This window comes from Pteropus medius, unplaced genomic scaffold (assembly GCF_902729225.1).
Source record: "Pteropus medius unplaced genomic scaffold, Ma_sr-lr_union100, whole genome shotgun sequence".
Taxonomy (NCBI): domain Eukaryota; kingdom Metazoa; phylum Chordata; class Mammalia; order Chiroptera; family Pteropodidae; genus Pteropus; species Pteropus medius.
In genome coordinates, this window is record NW_024344370.1 from 412,406 (window position 1) to 432,332 (window position 19,927).

The following is a 19,927-nucleotide window of genomic DNA, read 5'->3' on the forward strand; positions in this document are numbered from 1 at the left end:
TTAATGGAAAGGGTGCCTCTTTTGATCCGTTCGTGTCCAGGCTCACCAGTTATCAGTAAGGTGACATTAGCCTAGTTGCATGACCTCTCTAAGCTTCATCAGTAGATACAGTAAAATAATATATCTACCTGGATCAGTCAGAATTCCAATAGAAACCAATGGCCCATGAAAAATATGATAATTTCTATCATCCATGAGTAGATTAGTTACAACGGTGTGATTTAAGGGAACCACAGATCTAGTGGATTGACAGTGGCAACAGAGCTGTTATACATCCCTAGGTCCAAAGGATCAAGGACGGAAAACATTTATCAGAACCTGGTAGGAGATCCCTTACTTTACTAGTTCAACCGCTTTGAAAGAAGTCATAGCCTTCGGTTGAGGGACAAAGGCAGCCCGGGGTGCCCTTGTGGGGCTAGAACCTAGGGAACCTTGACCTCGCCCTCCTGCCGGTGTCTTGCTGGGACTCTGCGTTGATCAAACCCTACCAGAAACTAGAGGCCAAGGGAGCATATTAACCACGTTCATACAGGTCAGTCTCCCGGGACAGAATGCAAAAGAGAGAAGGGTGCCATGTGGCTCTGGAGGCCCCCAGGGAAGCTATCTGCACCCTACCTTTTTAAGGTTATTATGAGGACTGAGCACAATACAGGTCTCCATTGAAGGGCACTCATTAAATATTTTTCTCCCTCTTCTTCTTGATCATCTTGACTACTATCTACCGTTAGAAGATCGGCCTTCCAAAAGACACATCCATTCACAGAGTTATTTCATGGAGTGACCTTAGGGTTTTTACAGAAAAGTTAACTCTAAAGTCTTTTCCTTAGCATGACATTAACCAGTTAATCTACTTTTAGCATCTTGCTAAAATTTAAATTTATTGAGCTTAATAAACAACTTTAGATATTTAAGTTCATAAATTATATGTAAAATAAATCTGTAGGGATATGTATGTGCATATATTATGTTTACTGGAGAGAAAGATTTCTTTATTTCATAAGAAGAAAAAATTAAGGAAAGACCATCTGAAGAAAAGAGACGAAAACACTTCTAGTATATTCAGCTACTTCCCAAATAATACAAAGGAAAGAATTCTATTAAGATCATGATTTTCATTTTTTCGTAAACACAAATGAGATTTCTGCATTCCTTGGAGAGAAGAGACTAATTAAAGGAAAATTGATAAGATTCAAAACACATCAAAAAGAGAATCCACTTACTAATTAATGTACATTCTAATTTCGACCATCAGTTTCTTTCTTTATAAAAGATGTAATCACAGAATTCTGGTGCTAGGTCTCCCTAGTGAGTGGGAGCATCTCAGAACAGAATAAATAGATGAGAAAGAAGTGAGTTATCACAAATATACCATTTTCAGACAGAAAGTCAATTTCCATTCTTATTCTTTTTTTTTTTTTAACGTTACGTGATCTCTTATGTTAGAAGCTTGGCCTGATGACTAGTATATAAACTAATCTGCCTCTCGTTTTTATCAGTTATATAAATGAAAATATTAAAAATTAAAGTAACTTCCATGGTAATCAAATTTCTAGAGTGAAGGCGATAATAAAATAGTCATTTACTATTCTATTTTTTAATATCACATTTTTTCCAAAAGGTTAAACAGTACTATTTTTCACTAACCCTGCATTCCCTGTGACACTTTGCATGGAACCTGATGCACAGTCGCTTGTCAGTAAATTTTTAATGCATGAGTAAAGACAAAAGCAAAAATAAAAATATCTTGGATTATATATGGCTTTTATTTTAGATCAGAGTTTGAAATATATTTAAAGAGACAGATACAAGAAAAATTTATAAAATAAGGACTGTACAATGGCCATTAAGTGAAATAAAAGATATCTTTCATCATTATTTTGCAAAATAAGCAGTGTCTAATCGGGAACACGGCGAAGAGACAACTTCTTTATAAAGTTAGATGACAGACTATCAGTCATGGCTCAGTGGAGCTGTGTGACATCAAGCTGATACGATCGGGGAACTTTGCTTTATTCCCAGTATATAATAAATCCAATTTCTCTGTCTCTAGCTCAGATCTTTTTCCAAGATTTTAGCTGCCACAGCATAAAACTGTTTATTGGCTACTCAATCCTTACAAGGTGAAGTCTGGTCCCCTTTACAAAGGGAATCAATGAACTCTTCAGCCCTTTGTTATTTCTTCAATACCACTGTGTTGGGAGGTCAAGGAAATCCAGTCCCCAGCCTCATGGCTCACCATTTTTCACCACCCACCATTTGCCATCTCAAGATGTTATGCTTTATAGCCTGAACTGTATGCTGTTACCACAGTTTTGCTCTTTTCTTTCTCCCTAAGCCTGGACTCTCTTCCACTCTCTCCCCTAATACTTGGTTATCTATCTCCCACACCTCTTTGAAATCTTAGTGCATGCCTTCCCTCCTCGCAGAAACATCCTTTGGCTCCTTGGTGCTAATTCTTTGTATTACTATATAATGCTCTGGACATGTTTTTATCATTGGATTATTATTATTTTGTTTTTGTGTATTGTTTTCTTCATCACTCTTTGTACATCTTGAGGTTGGAGACTATATGGCTCCCTTGTATTTTTTTGTATACCTAGCATAGTGCTTGGCAGGTAATTAGGAATGAATGAAATGCCCACATTATAACTGCTTGCTGGGTATTTCCCCTCGAAAAGTTTGCTAATATCTTAATATCGATATGCACAAAGTAGAACCCATTATTAATAAATCCCCTAACCAATGTCTCAACTTCTGCAATCTATGCAGTAATTTTTCACATCAACGAGATATGGAACCTGAGCTGTAGTCATCAGTTCCCAAGTTTATCATTTTAGTTTTCTCCTATCAGTACTTTTGTTTCCATGGATATATAATTCTCTCCCTTGGAGTACACCAAAAAAATACTAGTTATTCCCCATGCTTCTGATTTCTTCTTTGTTCCTAATCTATTTTGTGCAATGCTAGATTTATTAAACATCACCATTAATATATTAATGATACCTGTTTAAAGTACAGAAACTGAAATCAAAGGTAAGCAGAAAAGGAGAAAATAACTTATATTATCCCCACTTAGAGTTAACTATGGTTCATCTTTTAGAGTATAGTCTATATTTCTATGCATATGAAATTTTAAGATCATACTATTAACACCACATTAATTTTCCAGAAGCAGAGTGTTGCATTTCTTGCTCATATGGGCCTATCATTTTGTTTGTTTGTTTAATTTTATTTATTAATTTTTTATGGTGACATTGGTTAATGAAATTCAGTAAGTTTCGGTGTACAATTTAACAGGAAGGCATATATATATATATATATATATAGCATCGTGTGTTCACTTCCCATAGTTAGATTTCTTCCTGTCACCACATATTTGACCCCTTTTACCTCCTCCTCCCTCCCCTCTATCCTCTGGTAACCACTAGTCTATTGTCTATGTCCATGACTCTCTGTTTGTTTGTCTTGTTTGTTTGTTGCTTTTAGGTTTATATCCCACATATAAGTGATATCATGTGATTTTCAGCTTTTTCTGTCTGGCTTAGTTTGCTTAGCGTGATTATCTTGAGGTCCATCCATGTTGTTGCAAATGGCAGTATTTCCTCTCTTCTTGTGGCTGAGTAATATTCCATTGTATATATGTACCACAGCGTCTTTATCCAATCATCTGTTGTGGAACACTTCGGTCGCTTCCATGTTCTCGCCACTGTAAACAATGCTGCTATGAACATCGGTGTGCAAATATCTTTTCAGATATGAGTTTTCAAGTCTTTAGGGTAAATACCCAGTAGAGGGATTGCTGGATCACATGGTAGATCGATTCTTAGTTTTTTGAGGAACCTCCATACTGTTTTCCATAGTAGCTGTACCAATTTGCAGTCCCACCAGCAGTGTATGAGGGTCCTTTTTCTCCGCATCCTCTCCAACACTTATTACTTGTTCTGTTGATAACAGCTATTGAAACAGGTGTGAGGTGGTATCTCATTGTGGTGTTGGTTGGCATTCCCCTAATAGCTAGCGATGTTGAGCATCTTTTCATGTTTGTTGGCCATTTGTATATCTTCTTGGAAGAAGTGTCTGTTCAGGTCCTCTGCCCATATTTTGATTGGATCAGTTTTTTTTGTTGTTATTGAGTTGTATGAGTTCTTTGTATATTTTGTATATTAGGCCCTAATCGGAGGTGTTGCTTGCAAATATATTTTCCCATTCGGATAATTGTCTCTTTACCTTGTTGACAGTTTCTTTTGCTGTGCAAAAGCTTTTTAGTTTGATGTGGTCCCATTCATTTATTTTTGCTTTTATTTCTCTTGCCTTTGAGGTCAAATTCATAAAATCCTCTTTAAGTCCAAGGTCCCTGAGTTTAGTTCCTATGTTTTCTTCTATACAATTTATTGTTTCAGGTCTTATATTCAGGTCTTCAATCCATTCAGTCCGATCATTTTTAACAAATAAAAACAAACATGGCCTTCTGCAACAGAAAGTCCATTTTCCTTCAAGTACTCATACAAACCACTGATTGAATAAAATTATTATCCAAGCTTGGAATTGTTTTTCCCTTTACTCATCAGTCAGTTCAAGTGATTGGCCTCCTAATCAGCTTGTCTTTCAGCCATTTTTTCAAGTCTTAACCACCTGGCCTTTTCCATGAGGCCTTTCCTGACCTCCCAGTCAGATGTTATCTGTCATTACTCTCAATTTTGCTCACCCTTTCTTTGTACCTGTCAGACTGCCTTGTCCTGCAGTTATTTGCATAATTCTATCATCTCACCTAGTAATATGCAAAGTCTGTGTTTGGGAATCTCATGTCTTATGCAAAAAACACGCAATATATATTGAATGAAAGCAATGACAAAAGACCTAATGTTCTAACTTAGTGAAGAGATTATATGTGGGCTATGAAATAGCATCAGAATTCTTACAGGAACTTTGGACAAGTGCAAGATTATCATTCAGTTCACAGTGAATTTCTCCTTTCTGTTGCTAATGGAAAACAGGCTTAGCGTGTCTAGGTTCCAGATTTAAGGAGACAGAAAACTAATTTACGTATGCCTATCTTAAAATTGTCACAAAGCTGCTATATCAGTTTGAGGATAAAGGTTGTCAAAACATTCAAAAGTTTTTATCCGTGAAATTTCTTCATGTACTCAAAAAGTTTCAGACAGTTAAATCCCATTTATTGTCTTATTTTCTCTCTAATAGCTTTTTAAGCAAATTGACTTTTTTTTTTTAATTAAAATTTTAGTAATCTTTTTATACTCCTGGGAACATATGTGATTTTTGTATCCTTTTAGTTTTATTTTTCTTTCTACATAAAACCCCTATGAAGTGTGTCATTTCCCTATTGATATCCTTATTCTATTTCTTTTTAAAATTTTGTTGCTTTTGGACTTACATGAACTTTACAATATACTGTTTGCCTGCAGTACTAATAAATAGCTGCACAGTATTCTGTATGCTATATTGTAATCAATGCCCTAATGCCACTAGTAATTCACATATTTAAGCCCTGCCAGTTGACCAAATCAAATGGTGGTTTGCTCGTTTATCGTTATAAATGCTTTATAGTTTAAGAAACCTAAATGCCTTTAGCCAATTTCTTCCTTCAACCTATGAAGCTTCCTTGCAGGCTTCATAGTCAATGGGAAAACAGGCATTTTGATTAATAACTTTTAATCTCAATCTCTCACTTTTGCTCTCTGCTTTCCTCCCCCTATGCTCTTTCTATCTTAAATTGTTATAGTTTATTTAAAGAATGGTAGTCTTATCTCTTCTCCATTAATTTTAAATGCTTTTTAAGTGTCGATGAACATGTACTATTTGGGGATAGCAAACTCTTTTATTTGACTGGGAAATAGAGTGGTGGGAAGGAGTGATGAGCATGACTGGAGAGGAAGTTTAGGGTTGGATTATGAAGTACCTTGATACACCATGCCGGTGGCATTGGATTTTGTTTTGCAAGTGAAATGGAGGCCATTTGTATCACTCTAGCCAGGCAGAGAAGAGTCTTATAGGAGGGATGATGGTGATAAATGTGGAGACAGAGAGATCAATAAGTTATGTTATTATGACAGTCTAGGCCAGTGTTTCTCATTGTAAGAAGAAATGTGTTTGATGTTGTGACTTGGAAAAAACAGTGTTTACTCTGTGTGGTGCAGTCAGTATTTCTCTGTCCCATTCTATTCTAATTTCATTGAAAAATACTAGCCTGGACAACCTAAATTAATTTCAAAACCCGCTAATAGCACACAATTTGCAACTTGAAATCACTTGAATGGATGATAATGAAGGACTAAAGAAAGGTAACGGCGTTGGATGAAGAGAAGATGCAACTGGGAATAATTAAGAAATGGAAGCAGGATAATGCAGTGATTTATTGGGGTTAGTCCCATGGAAGAGCCAAGGATGACTGAAGTTTTCTTCTTGGAGAATGGGCAGATGATGATGCTTCAAATTGAGCTATTGATAGACTAAAAAAGGGCAGACTTGGGGTAAAAAATTAAGTTCAGCCTTGTGATTTCTGTGAGAAAATTATAGTTAAGGAAAGATGTAAGGATCGGAGATGTAGTTTGGGAATCAGCATGTGGGTGATAGTTAAGCAATAAGAGACTGAAATAATTGAGAGTTTGCATATCATGAGAAAACACTGAGAAGTGAATTATGGATGAAATCAGCATTGAAATGGAAGGCTAAGGAAGAGGATGCAATGAGAGAGATTGAGAATTACTAAAAGAGTAAGTAGGGAGTGAAGAGATAATATAGCTTCAAGAAAAAGAGCAGTCAGCTGTACCACATGTTGCAGATGTTGTGGATAAAATCTCCTGAATTCATCAACTAGAAGGCCATGGGCGACCATTGTCAGTAGTTGTCAGACAAATAGTAGGGTCGGAAGAACGATTGCAGTGGATTGAGGGAAAAATGATAAGTTATAATGTATTATAGATAAATCTTAATCAAAGGTCAAGTTTAAATTGAATGGAATGGAGATGGTAGTATGTAGGCTGGGCATCATTGAGCCAAGCATATCTTATTCAACATTGTGCCTAAAATACAGAGGACATAAGTGTGTTCACTGTACCAAAAATGCCATAGAGATACAGCAAACTTACAGGCATATTAGGAAATGTATAGTACAGATACATGTGGACTATTATTTGAAATTAGGAAGCTATCAAGAACCAAAATAGTTTTAAGACCTTTCACTCTTCCCACTTCTCTCAAAGGACAATGGTTTTCTTTGTGTCTGTCTGTTTTGTTCTCTTTCTGTCATTCTCTTTCACTTTCCATAATCTAAATCCTAAAGGAGCTAGCTGGATTGGCTTGGTAAAATGGCATCATCTCCCTTAGGCCAGGCTTTCAAGCCAAGTTGCCTCCCTAGCCTTGGCTCAGAATTATGGGTGGCTTAGTTCAGTAGGTAGCCAGAATTTATACAAAAACCAAGACAACATATTTCACTTGCTCAATAAAGTATATCTTTACATAGGTTGCCACAAAGCACCTGATTCAATTTGGACAATTCTGAAACATTTCACTTGACACACTCTCTAGTTCTTAACAGGGCACTTACTATTTGATCTCCTGAGAAAATAACTGGACTATGTGCTGCATATCCCATTTTTTCCCCTACAGTAATGTTTCACCATTGAGTGTCACATATACATGTGGGTGGGGTGGGTGGGTGTACGTTTGCGTGAACACTTGTGTGGTAAGAATTAACAAAGTCAACAGGTAACTTTGGGTCAGTTCTTAGGACTTTAAACTTGATACAAATGCAATTATCACTCGGTGGTTAAACAGTGGATTATGTAAGGACCTGCTTATGTCATCTGTTTCATTTTCCTGTATTGTGCTATTTCAGGAGAACTTATGTGTGGTGAGGAAAAAGCTGGCACACATTAATCTTTGAGACTCTGCTTACATCCCTGGTTATCTATTTTGAAGTAATTATCATTTCTCTAAAGCTTCTGTCTTGAAGTCATTTTTATGAAGTAAAATTAATTCATCACCTATTCTACTCTGAATATTATCATGGAAGTTTAAAAATTCATTCTTAGGAAATTTTTATTGCCCAAGTAAGTTTATTTGAGGAAATGAATTATAGTGTAAAATGTAATTATTTCTTTCTAAAGGCCTTAATAATCGCTGTCCTTTAATGTGATATTTTCACTTCTATTGCTTAGCTAAACTTAGCACACTTGCATTCTTATGCGAAGTACCAGCATAGATAAGAATATGTTATAGTTGGACAAATACAGCAGCCAATGATAAGGAAAAAAAAATGTAGCACTAATTATAACAGAATAATAATTATAAGGCAGGCATGACAGAGGAGTAGTGGCAAAAACTGAAGTAATTTCTTAGAGTGTCAATGACCAGAAAATAAATAAACGACTGAATTAGGAGTAGAGTGAAGACCAAAACCTAAGGAACATAAAGTCGAAGTTGGTATGTTTTTTCATAGTGGGCTTCATATTGCAGCTGCTCTGGGAAATGTTTGCAAAGCCAAAGACACAAGGGTGCTTCCTGCAACTCAGGCAATGCTTTATGTGGGGCTAAAAAAGGTTAAAATTAAAAAGGAAGGATGGGGCAAATCAGGGCATGGTGAAGAATAATCAGATATTTGGTAATGCAAACTCATTATTAAATGCAACTGCAAAATAACTGTCTTTTGCTGTTGATTACTTTGGGTTATAGTTTAGGTATCAAATACCATTTCTAAGCTGTTGTAAATGCTTTCTGAATTTTTTTGAACGTTTCAACTTTTTGAATGTTTTCTGTTTCCGTTTTGTGCTTTAGCTATGAAGATGGCCAAGTGGGAGATGCAAATATTAACACACAGGAAGGAGGCATTCACAAAGAGATCCTTCGAGTAATTGGTAATCAGACTGCTACTGGTTAAAGGACCACCATTTAATTAACATGATTTGAAAGCCTTCCTCGGGTTCAAAGCTGGATTTTGAACTGAAGAAGATGATAAAATAATTTATTGTTATTATAAACAAAATTAACCCTTTGAATACTGATTTTTTTCTTAGTATTTCTAAGTATCTCATTAAATACCTAAAATGGTATAAAATTTATCAATTGTAGGGTTATGGAATCTAGTAATAAAATTACAACAGCACTTAAACTGAAGTTTGGGTTGCTCACATAATAAACAGATTGAAAAAACAGTTTTGTGCTGATATTTTTATATTAAACTCTTTAATTGGAAATTTGGTATTATATACCGACACTTTAGGTTACCAAAATAGAATTGAGAACATTTTATAATGACGTCGAAATCTATAAGATACTTTGCAATAAGTATAATGTTTGCACATTCTGATGTGCTATTATAATTAAGTGGTATGAACATTGCAAATGTTTTGAGGAGGGATATTTCCTATTCTCCTGTTATTTTTCCTTACACAAAAAACAATTAGGTCTTAGATGCAGTGCTTTCCCCAAAAATTTATAATATACATATCTATAGATTCATGCATCAAAATGCATGATTGTGCATATATGTGTGTATATCCACATATGTGTTTTGACAGCAGAGATGGCACAGCTCCACAATTCTATTCTCATTCAATGAAAAGAAAATAATATTTAGTAAGCAGTAAATCTGGACATAAACCAAGATATGAGTCAAATTTACCATTATTCATTCACTGAAATATTTGTGAACAATTTTCCTATTTTAAGAATTTGCCCTTCAGTTAAAATTCAACTCTTTGATAATGTTACTAAGTCATAATTTGGGGACCATTGATGCCCCTGGTGGACTAAATCTATATTTAAATGATCATATGTTTAAAGGAAAGGCCTCAGAATTTAAACAAACAATATATATTTTTTTATTTTCTACAGTGGAACATTTAAAAACTTTATTTTTACCATACCAGCATTTTTATATTTTTTCATCTAATACCTCTGCTTATTTTTTTTCATATTGAGAAAGAAGACAAACTTTGAAGTTTCTTTTATATTAAAAGAACACAAACAAGTTTAGAGAGAACAGTAACACCAGCTCTCATCATTCTCCTTTCAAGAGTCAATGTGCTCATCAACATCGTTTCTATTTCTTTGTGTCCTAAAGTTCTTCTTAGTCATCACAAGTTTTAACTGACAGTGTTTAAGTTTCTTATGCGGTGTCTTTGGTGTAAGGCCATTCATGAGAGCAGTTTAATTAGCGAGTCTGTCACTCTATTCAAACTCTGAATCAAGGCTCCTATCTGATTCTAATTTATTTAGAAAGGAAAAAATAAAAATGTATAGACATTTGCAAGTATAATGTTAAACTTCTCTGTTATTTCCTTTAGCATAAAAGGTGAGGGGGGAAAGTCATATGCATTGTTAAAGGTTGCTGTTTCAGAAGTATTTACTAATCATTTGTTTTCATATGTTGTAAATAATCGATTTCTGCAAAAAGAGACTTGAAATGTTTGCGATATTCACCATTGTGATAGGATCCACTTAAAACATTGATCTGTTTGACTTATGCCTCTGAACTCAAAGTGAAACTGAGGGATGCTATTGTCATTATAGGGCTGAGATACAGTGTTTTGTTTAGTGTTCTGTGACCCGGTATTGAAGACTTTATGTGGGACATGAGGACTACTTGCTTAAGTCCCCAAATCCCTTTGAATGTGTTTTAAAAAACATTTTTAAAGAACAGAATTATTTTTTCAAATTCATGTTGTGGGACATTCTATATATGACATAACTATGAATATGTAACAGCAAGATTGAGAAATCGATGTCTGTTTGGCCACTAGCTGTTTGGCCACTAGGGCCACGGGGCACCTCCAAAACTCTCCACAGTGCCTCCAGGCATAATTTTAAAACCACTGACCTAATCCATCTAGGCTTCACTGGACAGTTGAGTGATCTATAAAGAGTATAGTATTAGAATCTGAACTGGAAGGGTAACCTCAAGGACTCAGAGGAGACTCTTTAGAGGAGGAAAAACTGGCATATAAACTTCTATTGCCAATTTAGGAATAAAAGTGGATTCACCTATCGGCAAGAAAAGTAGGTGATAGTTTTAATGCCTACTAAATATTACAGATAATAGATATCTTTTATGATAATAAAATAAGATGTCTTCCATTGGTAATTAATGGAATGCTCTTGCAATGCAGAATGACTGATCTTATTTCGAAAAATTTTCAGAGCATTCGTAAGCAAATATTCTGAGAGCCAATCTTTTGATTGAACTTTTGATATTATCATACTATAGTATACTGATGCTTATCTTTATTTCGAAAGAATCTAATTTTAGTACACCATTAGTAAATGAATACCATGCTTCCAAAATCCAAAAAGGTCCTTAAAATTCAGAAGTTTAAACATTGTCATGCCTTGATTCAGTCACCCCATTAAGACATTATCTATTGACTTATTTGATGATTCCAAACATGTGATATTATATTTTCGTAATCATTTGAAGTCTGTTCACTGATGCTTTGTAGTAGTTATATTAATTGTGTAGCCTATACTACTTAATATTAACCCACTGAATAAGGAGATCATTCATTCTCATTCTTGAACTAGGGAAAGAATAATCTTAATTTATTAGTTCTACTTTTTCTGGCATTACTGATTTTGTAAACATTTCACTATGAGAAATTTGTCCTCTTTCATTGTCCACTGTATTAAAAAAAGAGAGAAGAAAATAATTGACCACATGAGAAGAGAAAAAAGTGATAATATACTTATAAGCTAGTGTTATAGAATACATCACAGTAAGGTACTTTTGTGGTGCCTTAGATTACTTTATGTTGAAATGATTTTTTATTTTGTTGCTCAGCAAATATCAGTCAAATGTTGGATTCGAAGGTGGTTTTTGAATTTAAAATTTAACTATGAGCATAAAATTTACATATAAGGTAGTAAGCTCTTACTGTCAAATACTATGTGATATAAGAAACCAGCCCAAGCTATTGCTAATGCTCTGAATATTTCTCATTGAAAAATTTAAGAGTTTAGAAAAGAAATCCTGTTATTCTCCCCTTCACTAAAAGAAAGGAAGCCTTTAATATGCAAGCCTATAAATCTTTAATATCATTGAAAATATTTTAGCAGTACTTTATACCATAATACCATAACTTGCCTTAGGGCATGGGTTTTCAGAAAGTTTTAAGGAAAAATTTATCATCCTTGTTAAAGTCTAGATGACTTCATCAGATAGTAATTTAATATGTCTGAAAGGCCACTCAACCTTAGACCATCTCCCGACTAAATATATGGTGGCACTTGAAGCACATTTTAAAAATATGGTGTTATTCTATTGTCTTGCTGAATTCATTATAATACTACCTCAAGACAAATGACAGATTGTATGTTAGATAAATTGGGTTTCCAGTATAAGGAACAAAAGTTTACAAATAGAAGTCATCAAATATTTCAATGGTCAAGACTGTGCTGGACATAGATATTGTCAGTTACCTCTGACAATACAGTAATATGGATATTTCAATCACTGGTGATAAATGACACAGTTAACACCCAGTGAGTTTTGTGAAAGGGTTTCACATTACAAAATTGAAAACAATTAGTTCCCTTTAAGATTGGTTTGCTACATAGGCCAATTTTATGTCCATTCACCTAAAGCCACAAACAATTGTCCACCCTAAACAGTCATAAAGGATTAAAATATCCAACTACTATGCTAGAATGGCAGACTAAAAATTCAAGTATTTTGGCATCAAATGCCTGCTAAATTTTTGTCAGATTATATATAAATTTGATGTATATTATTACCCAGTAAGTTTTTCTTGGGGATTTTGTATACACTATGATATATTAGGATAAGTTTTTGTAGGTCAAAAGAATTTCAAGTAGTTTTTAGACAAAACATATCCATGAGTGTGAAAAAGCTGTGTTGAAGAATAGATTGCATTACACATTTACCTGCAAGTCAGTAAAAAATAGTGCTTATTTACATAGTCAACATAATTTAATGTTCTAAAAATAATTTCTTCAATTTGCCCAATATTTAATGTATCATTTGAGATTTTAAAATATGCAGCCACTCCTTTATGTAAACATTAAGATATGCCTATGTTTCTTTAACTATACAGCCTTCTTTACAATAAATTTTTTGACTTTTGTGCACAAAATAGTATTGCAACCTGCTATTTAGCCTTTGGTGCCTTAGAGTTATTATAAATATTTAACAATATGTACATAATGTAAATACTGCCAAGAGATCACTAAGGCCAAATATTTTCACTATTCACTTTTTATTGCACTTGCTTTCTATTGCTACTTAAGCCTCTTTTATCCAGCTTTGTAATAGTTCTAAAATTGTAGCCAATGTAAATGTTTACTTTCAATAAATCTGAATTTGTTCAACAAGTATGGTATATGTGGGCACTATTTTGAACACTCGGTTAGGCCTTAGATACTCCACATGATGAATCTTGCTTCTGGGGAGTAGATATTTGAAGTTCTCAACAAACTAAAAATGATGTTGTCCTTTCTACTTCTAAGATACTTTTAAAATAAAAAGGAATAAAAGAAAAAGCTCTTCAAGACATTATTCCCCAGATAGTTGTGATAGATTTCATTGGTCACGTGAGCACCACTTTAATTTGAAATTCTGTCAAGAAATATAGGATCAAAACAATAGATTTTTGTACATTTTATATGTATGCTCCATTTAGGAACACCTAGGCATTATATTAAAAGGAGCATTTCAAATCAACTGCCCTGACTTTTCTAAGCATTTCTGACTTGATTAGTAATTAGAAAATGATTTTTAAAGCACTACTTTTTATACAAATATATCTAATTAACTGAATAAGACATTAGTCCAAAAAATAAATAAGGTTTTCTAAACATGTTAACAGTAAATATTTATGAGGAGCTAGTTTATATTCTCCATAATAAATAAAATAATTTTTTACTCATGTTGAGAAACCATAGGTTTATTTTAACCTTGATTTCATTTTCTCAAGAATATACTTGTTAAGAGTCTAGTATGCATCTTGACAGTCAGTATAAGGAAAAGAGAGTATTAGATTTTATGTTTGGCCTTAAGGAGCTTTCAGTCTGTGTGGGAAAGAAACATGTTTGGAAATAATTCATGAATAACACAAAGCCAGCGATGCTAGATGGAAAAAAAACAAAAATGCAAGCAACACGGAGGGAAGGATCATCTACATCATAGCAGTGGGGGGATGGGGGGAAGGGGGCATACCATGGGGGATCATTAATACCCACTGGACATTCCCAAACCCAAGGACAAGGTCTTAGATGAAAGGCAATTTGGCATATGAAGGAAAGTAGGCTTACAGATGTAAAGATTTTGGGTGAATGTGTGAAATTCATAACAACTTTTGTATTCATTGAAATAAAATCCACAATCCAAATGACATTTTGAATCCTTAAATTCATGCGAATGAGTAGTGTATTACTAATTGCTATTTACTTATTCACTACTTTTCATAATCTCACAATGATTTGCTTATACATCTGCTTTTGCTTTGTTGTAGATAATATATATATTAGACAGCACTCTTGAATTTTTAGTTTTTGATTCCTCAACCAAATTTTAGGGATATCTTTGACTTTATGGCTCAATCTTACTGACTTCTGGAGCTGTCATTCTGACATTTACCCACATTCCTCTTCATAGGAATGGACTAGCAAGAATGTAGTTCCATATCCTAGGTTAACTTAAGAGTTAAGTAGGTTGCTTTTTTTTGGAAAGCCAATTTTGAGAATCCCTGAGAATTTATTTGTTGAGTATTTATTTGGCCTCTATTTCTGTTCCCAAATTCTAGGTCTCTCTCTTCAATTATTTTAAATAGTAGTGACTTGTAACTTATGTCTAAGAAGGCTGAGAATTTCAAAGATATCAAATATATACATAGTTTTAAAATCATGTATTCTTGAATTTCCGGTAAGAGAAATTTTTGATTAATAGGATTTGTTTAATGTAGCACTTTATAATTTAGAAATCATTTTATGTAGATTGTCTCATTTTCTCTTCAGAACAGTTCTACGAAATGTGTTAAGTATCCTTGTCTCTTATCAACGTGATGGTAAGTAGTTTGCCAAAAAGATCACTAGGCTCCAAACCTAGGATCAGGGTTTCTGAGACTCACCTCTGTCTCTTTCTAATAAGTTGTTTATTATTGCTGAGATCCCAGCTTGGCAAAACATACAGCAAATGTTAAGAATTACAGCAGACTAGTGGGAAGAGTCAATGAAGAATTAGGTCTGGTTGCCTTGAAGAGCTCCATCAGAGAATTGTTTAAATACCATTGCATAGGCTAGGCATGATTTCATTCTAGAGAGCCTGGAAGGAAAGAAGTCTACCATTAATGTAACTGGCAGTGGAAAATTACTGTCAGCCCTTGGGCGAGTGACGTCATGAAAGTAGAGTGTTGGGCACATGCCAACAGCTGTATTCAGAAGGATTTCTGAGAGGAAGAAAGCAAGAAATAATAAAAATTGGCTTTCATAATTCTGACATGCACAAAGGCCTGGAGAAGAGGAACCGAGAGAGAAAAAGAATGACTAGAAGAGTCAAGATTTAGGAAAAAAGTAGTAAATTAGGAAACGAGACTCAATTTGTATGTTAGGGATAACGATATATTGAAAATAGTTTTACCCTGAACTTTTTATTGGAGATCAATTAATATTCTTCAATTCCTTTTAGTATTCAGGAGACCGAAAGGACTAACTGGAGACAATGGCCTCACAGTGCTGTCTCCAGCAAGAAGCCAATAAGCACATATTCAGCCACACGAAGGGCAGATGTGGAGGAGGGATATTCTGCACCACAAAGAGGTGTGTTTGCGAACACACCTCACCCTCTACCTGTAAAACCAGGCTTACTAAATACTGAGATGTGTAAGAGAATGGTTACAATAGTTTTTAAGTCTGTTTTTGTGTAACTTAAAATTTCCCAGATCCGTCCAGTTTGTGTGTGTGTGTGTGTGTGTGTGTGTGTGTGTGTACACATGTACACTGCACTGTAGCCTGGGGAACACTTAAGACCCACCACCTAGCATGGTGGCTCCTTACTCTGTACAGTCCTAGGGAGACACTGTCTGTTCACCATGAATGTCTCCAACTCCCACCTGTAGTCTGGTGACTCCTAAACCTGCAGCTCTTGTTCCTTTCTCTCCCCTGAGCATCAAATTTATATGATCAAATATACCAAACAATATCTCTTGCTCAGTGTTCCAAGGATTCCTCGGATAAAGTCTAACCAGAGTCCTTGGCCCCGCCAGTCTCCTCTCCCCTTGCACTCAAGCCAGCAGACTGGTCATTCCCCATTCCCCTCCCTTTCAACCCCCACGAATCAATAGCCAAGCCATTTTAACTCTTCTTCTAAGTGTGTCAAGTACATTTAATTTTCTTGCTCTCTTCCGTGACTTCCTTTGTTAATTTTTATATGGGTAATATCAGTATGCTCCAATGGCTTTTCGTGAATCCGGTGCCCTCTACTCAAAACATATTCAGCTAGCATGTGTGTGTACTAGTTAAGATACTGAGTACTTCTGTACGTTAGTAAGTGCACACTGCTTCAAGTCCACATGCCTGGATGCAGCAACCAAAGTGTTAACTCCACACATAGGGCCCTCCTACACTTGGTCTCTGCTAAATAGGCTACTAGATATTTTTAACATCACAACTGGCTTGAGCCCCTTTCAGAATGCTAAAGCTAAAGTGATCTTTCTAAAATTTAACTCTGATTTTATAAGCCCCGTACCTAAAATCCTTCAATGTCTCTTAATTTATCACTCAATAGAATAAAAGCTTGGCTGCTGCTTTCCTCTTTGCCCTCTCTAGCTTCATTTTTCACCACCACCATGGCAGTCCTTACACTCAACATTGGAGCCACACTGACTTATTCACAGTCCAAGGAACAGCCCACTGACACCTCCGCTCACCAGCTTTTTCTCTGCCTAAATCCCACTCCCCATCTCCAATTTTTATTCCTCTTGGACCTCCATCTGTTTTCACTTCTTTCAAAAGCTGCCTGTGTACTCCCAGCCTGGACCAGATGGTTCTTCTAAATCTTCACTATGTATCTGACCATAGCTCATCGATCTCACTTAACACACAGTGAAAAGGACCATTGATTTGTTTGATCTCCCCCGTCACCCCTCCAAGCCACAAGGCACAGATTATTTCCAGTACCTAATAAATGTTTAGAACTTAGTAGGCACACAAAAAAATAAATTATAAATGGCAATCTTATGAAGATGGTCTTCAAATGAAGTGACATTAAAGCCAAAAATCTTTAGAATACATCTTATAATTGTCACATAATATAGTCGTAAATCTAAACAATTACCCAGCAAGCGGAATATAACAAACCAAAGCTGCCATCATCATCATCATCACCATCATCATCATCTCCAGCTTCATTACCTACAGGAAATGTAGAAATCCTTAGATGTTGGTAACATCTACTGTCTGTCACCCTTGAAGTACATATTTTCATCTTCCCATTATTCATCTTAACTTCGGATCAAGCAATACCTGGATTGGAAGGTCGTTTGGAGGGCCTAGAATGAAACATAAAACTGGATACTTAAAAATTTATAATTTTTTGTCAGTAATTTGCATAATCAAAAGATCATTGCTTTGCTAAATAATTACCTTAAATAATGAGCTTCCTTAGCATATTTAAGACTTCATTTACAGGTCATTAACTACTTGACATATAAAGCAGAAGATACTTTAAAGTACTAATATTCTTTACCAATAAAATATATCAGCGGTGGAATTAAGTACATCTATAATTATAAGTCAGTGGGGAAATAAATTTCCTTCCAAAGGAATTGCATTCCTCTAACATGGTATAAATTGTAATGAACCTGAATTTTATAACACATGTTACCCTAACATCTAACTTAATTTTTGCAGCTGTGTAATTGGGGACATATCTATTCTTTATGCATTTCCTGGATAACTTCTGGGATACATAAACCTTAATAGTAGTAGGCTTACAGCATAGTTAATTTTCTAGTTCTAATATACAGCAGCCGTGGAGCAGTATCAGTTTCTGCAATTTATTAGTTGGTAACTTTTTCCTTGAGTTTCAGCCTATTGCAAATTTATCTATAATTCAAGGCCAAGCTCATGTACCTTCAAGTACATGAATATGTTCTGGAGCACCCAGCCATAAACAATGTCTTTCTGCTCCAAATTCCTGCAGTACTTTATAATTCTCTTTCAGCACTGACTTATAGTTATCACTTTTTCTGGGGCTCTTTTGTGTAAAAAAAAATTGCATTACTGAACATTACACTCTACCTACCACCACCAATAATCTCTCTTGGCTAAAGTTATGCTTAATTTCATTAATTTAATCTATTAAATATTCACCATTATTTAAAACCTTGTCATTAAACCGCATTTTAAATTTCTGTTAGTATGATTGAAGAAAGTGACAAAGTGAGTCCGACTGCTTAAAACTGGAGGTGACCACAGTCTCTCTCCACCTCTTTCATACCTACTCTCCTTCTGCTACCCAACCAGGATGATTCGGGGAAGTAACAGGGCAAAGTTACCATTTATCTGCATAATATAGCAATTTAATGAATAATAGATTCACCTCTTTCTTTCCATCCTCTTTATGGGAGTTTTCTTAATTTGTTGAGGGTAAAAGGGACTGGTCATACATTGGACATGAGGCAAGATATTAAGCTGCATATAGACATTCAAAAAGCATCTAACATGCATGATTCACTTTTTAATATACAGACATTTTTTCAAATGTGTAAGCAAACATTAAATTTCATAAACATATTGACTGATTTGTGATATTGTTTGATTAGCATAAGTTTATAAGGATCAGAAATGTTATTTTAGCTTGCATAATTCTAAGAATGAACATCCGGAAAGAATGCACCAGCACATTGGCCCATCGAGATGGCAGTGTTGATGGCTTACTCGCTACCTTAGTTCTACTCAAGCCACCTCCATTCCCAAAGTCGTGAGGTTGAAAACCATTTCTCTTGCCCACCACATTTACTCACTCTTCAAGAACTGTCAAGTCTCCACCCAAAATATCTCTGTTCCTCTAGACTGCTACAATATCTGCCAGCTCTAATATTTTCATTTATCTATTCAAAACACTTTTTTTTTTTTTTTTAGCCCATGGTAGGTACCAGTTATCTGTGACAGGCATTCTCTAGATACACACCTTTCACCTTCAAGAAGTGGTTCTTGCCCTGATAGAGACTACAAGCTTTAAGAGAGTACAGGTAGAAGCAGTTACAATCCAAGATGCTACACAACGTGATTGGCGGTACATAGAAAGAGCCTTAAAAACCCCCTTGACAGGGTACTGACCTGCTCAAAAGATCCTATTGTTTCTCATTATTATATAGACCACACATCCTACTATAGCATTCAAGCCCTCTAAAAAACTAAACCGTTTTCCATCTTTATTTACATATTACAAAATCATTTCACATAACTTTTATTTTCAGTCAAACCAGCGTTCGCATTCATCCATGGATCTACCAAACTTATGATTCTGTTAATTTTGTCTTTCCTCACCCTGTTTCTCTTTGATTCAAATCATTCTACCCATTCCCATGGTCAGATCAATTGACTTTAATCCTCTTCTTAAAAATCTCAAAAGAAATTCTACTTCCTCTCTGAAGCCCATCTCTAGATGCAGTCTCTTTTTTCCATGCTATCTCATAGCCATTAACTTGAACATTTCATGTGAGTTCCAAGACTTGTCTCATTTCTTCCACTAGACTGGAAGTTTCTCCAGATTAAAAAAAAACAAAACTGTGTTTATACTTATATTTTGGTATTCTCCATGACCCTGAGTAACTTAACATCAACTATTTTTGAAAGAACAAATTAAGAAATGCAATTTGAAAAATTTACAGGCAAAGCAGCGTTATTTCTATGCTACTGACACTTCCTTAAGTGATGTCTGCTCTTCATCTCATGG

The 19,927-nt window shown here is 35.0% G+C and overlaps 1 protein-coding gene across 3 annotated transcripts in view; it reads left to right on the forward strand.

Moving 5' to 3' along the window:
* Positions 1 to 13,344, forward strand: part of PARP8 (poly(ADP-ribose) polymerase family member 8) — a 160,113-nt gene extending 146,769 nt beyond the window's left edge. For all 3 annotated transcript variants that reach the window (XM_039869914.1, XM_039869912.1, XM_039869913.1), the window contains exon 27: positions 8,794 to 13,344. In XM_039869914.1, coding sequence (XP_039725848.1) covers positions 8,794 to 8,896 — 103 coding nt within the window. In that variant the 3' untranslated portion in view covers positions 8,897 to 13,344. The remainder of the gene's footprint in view (positions 1 to 8,793) is intronic.
* The last annotated feature ends 6,583 nt before the right edge of the window (positions 13,345 to 19,927 follow it).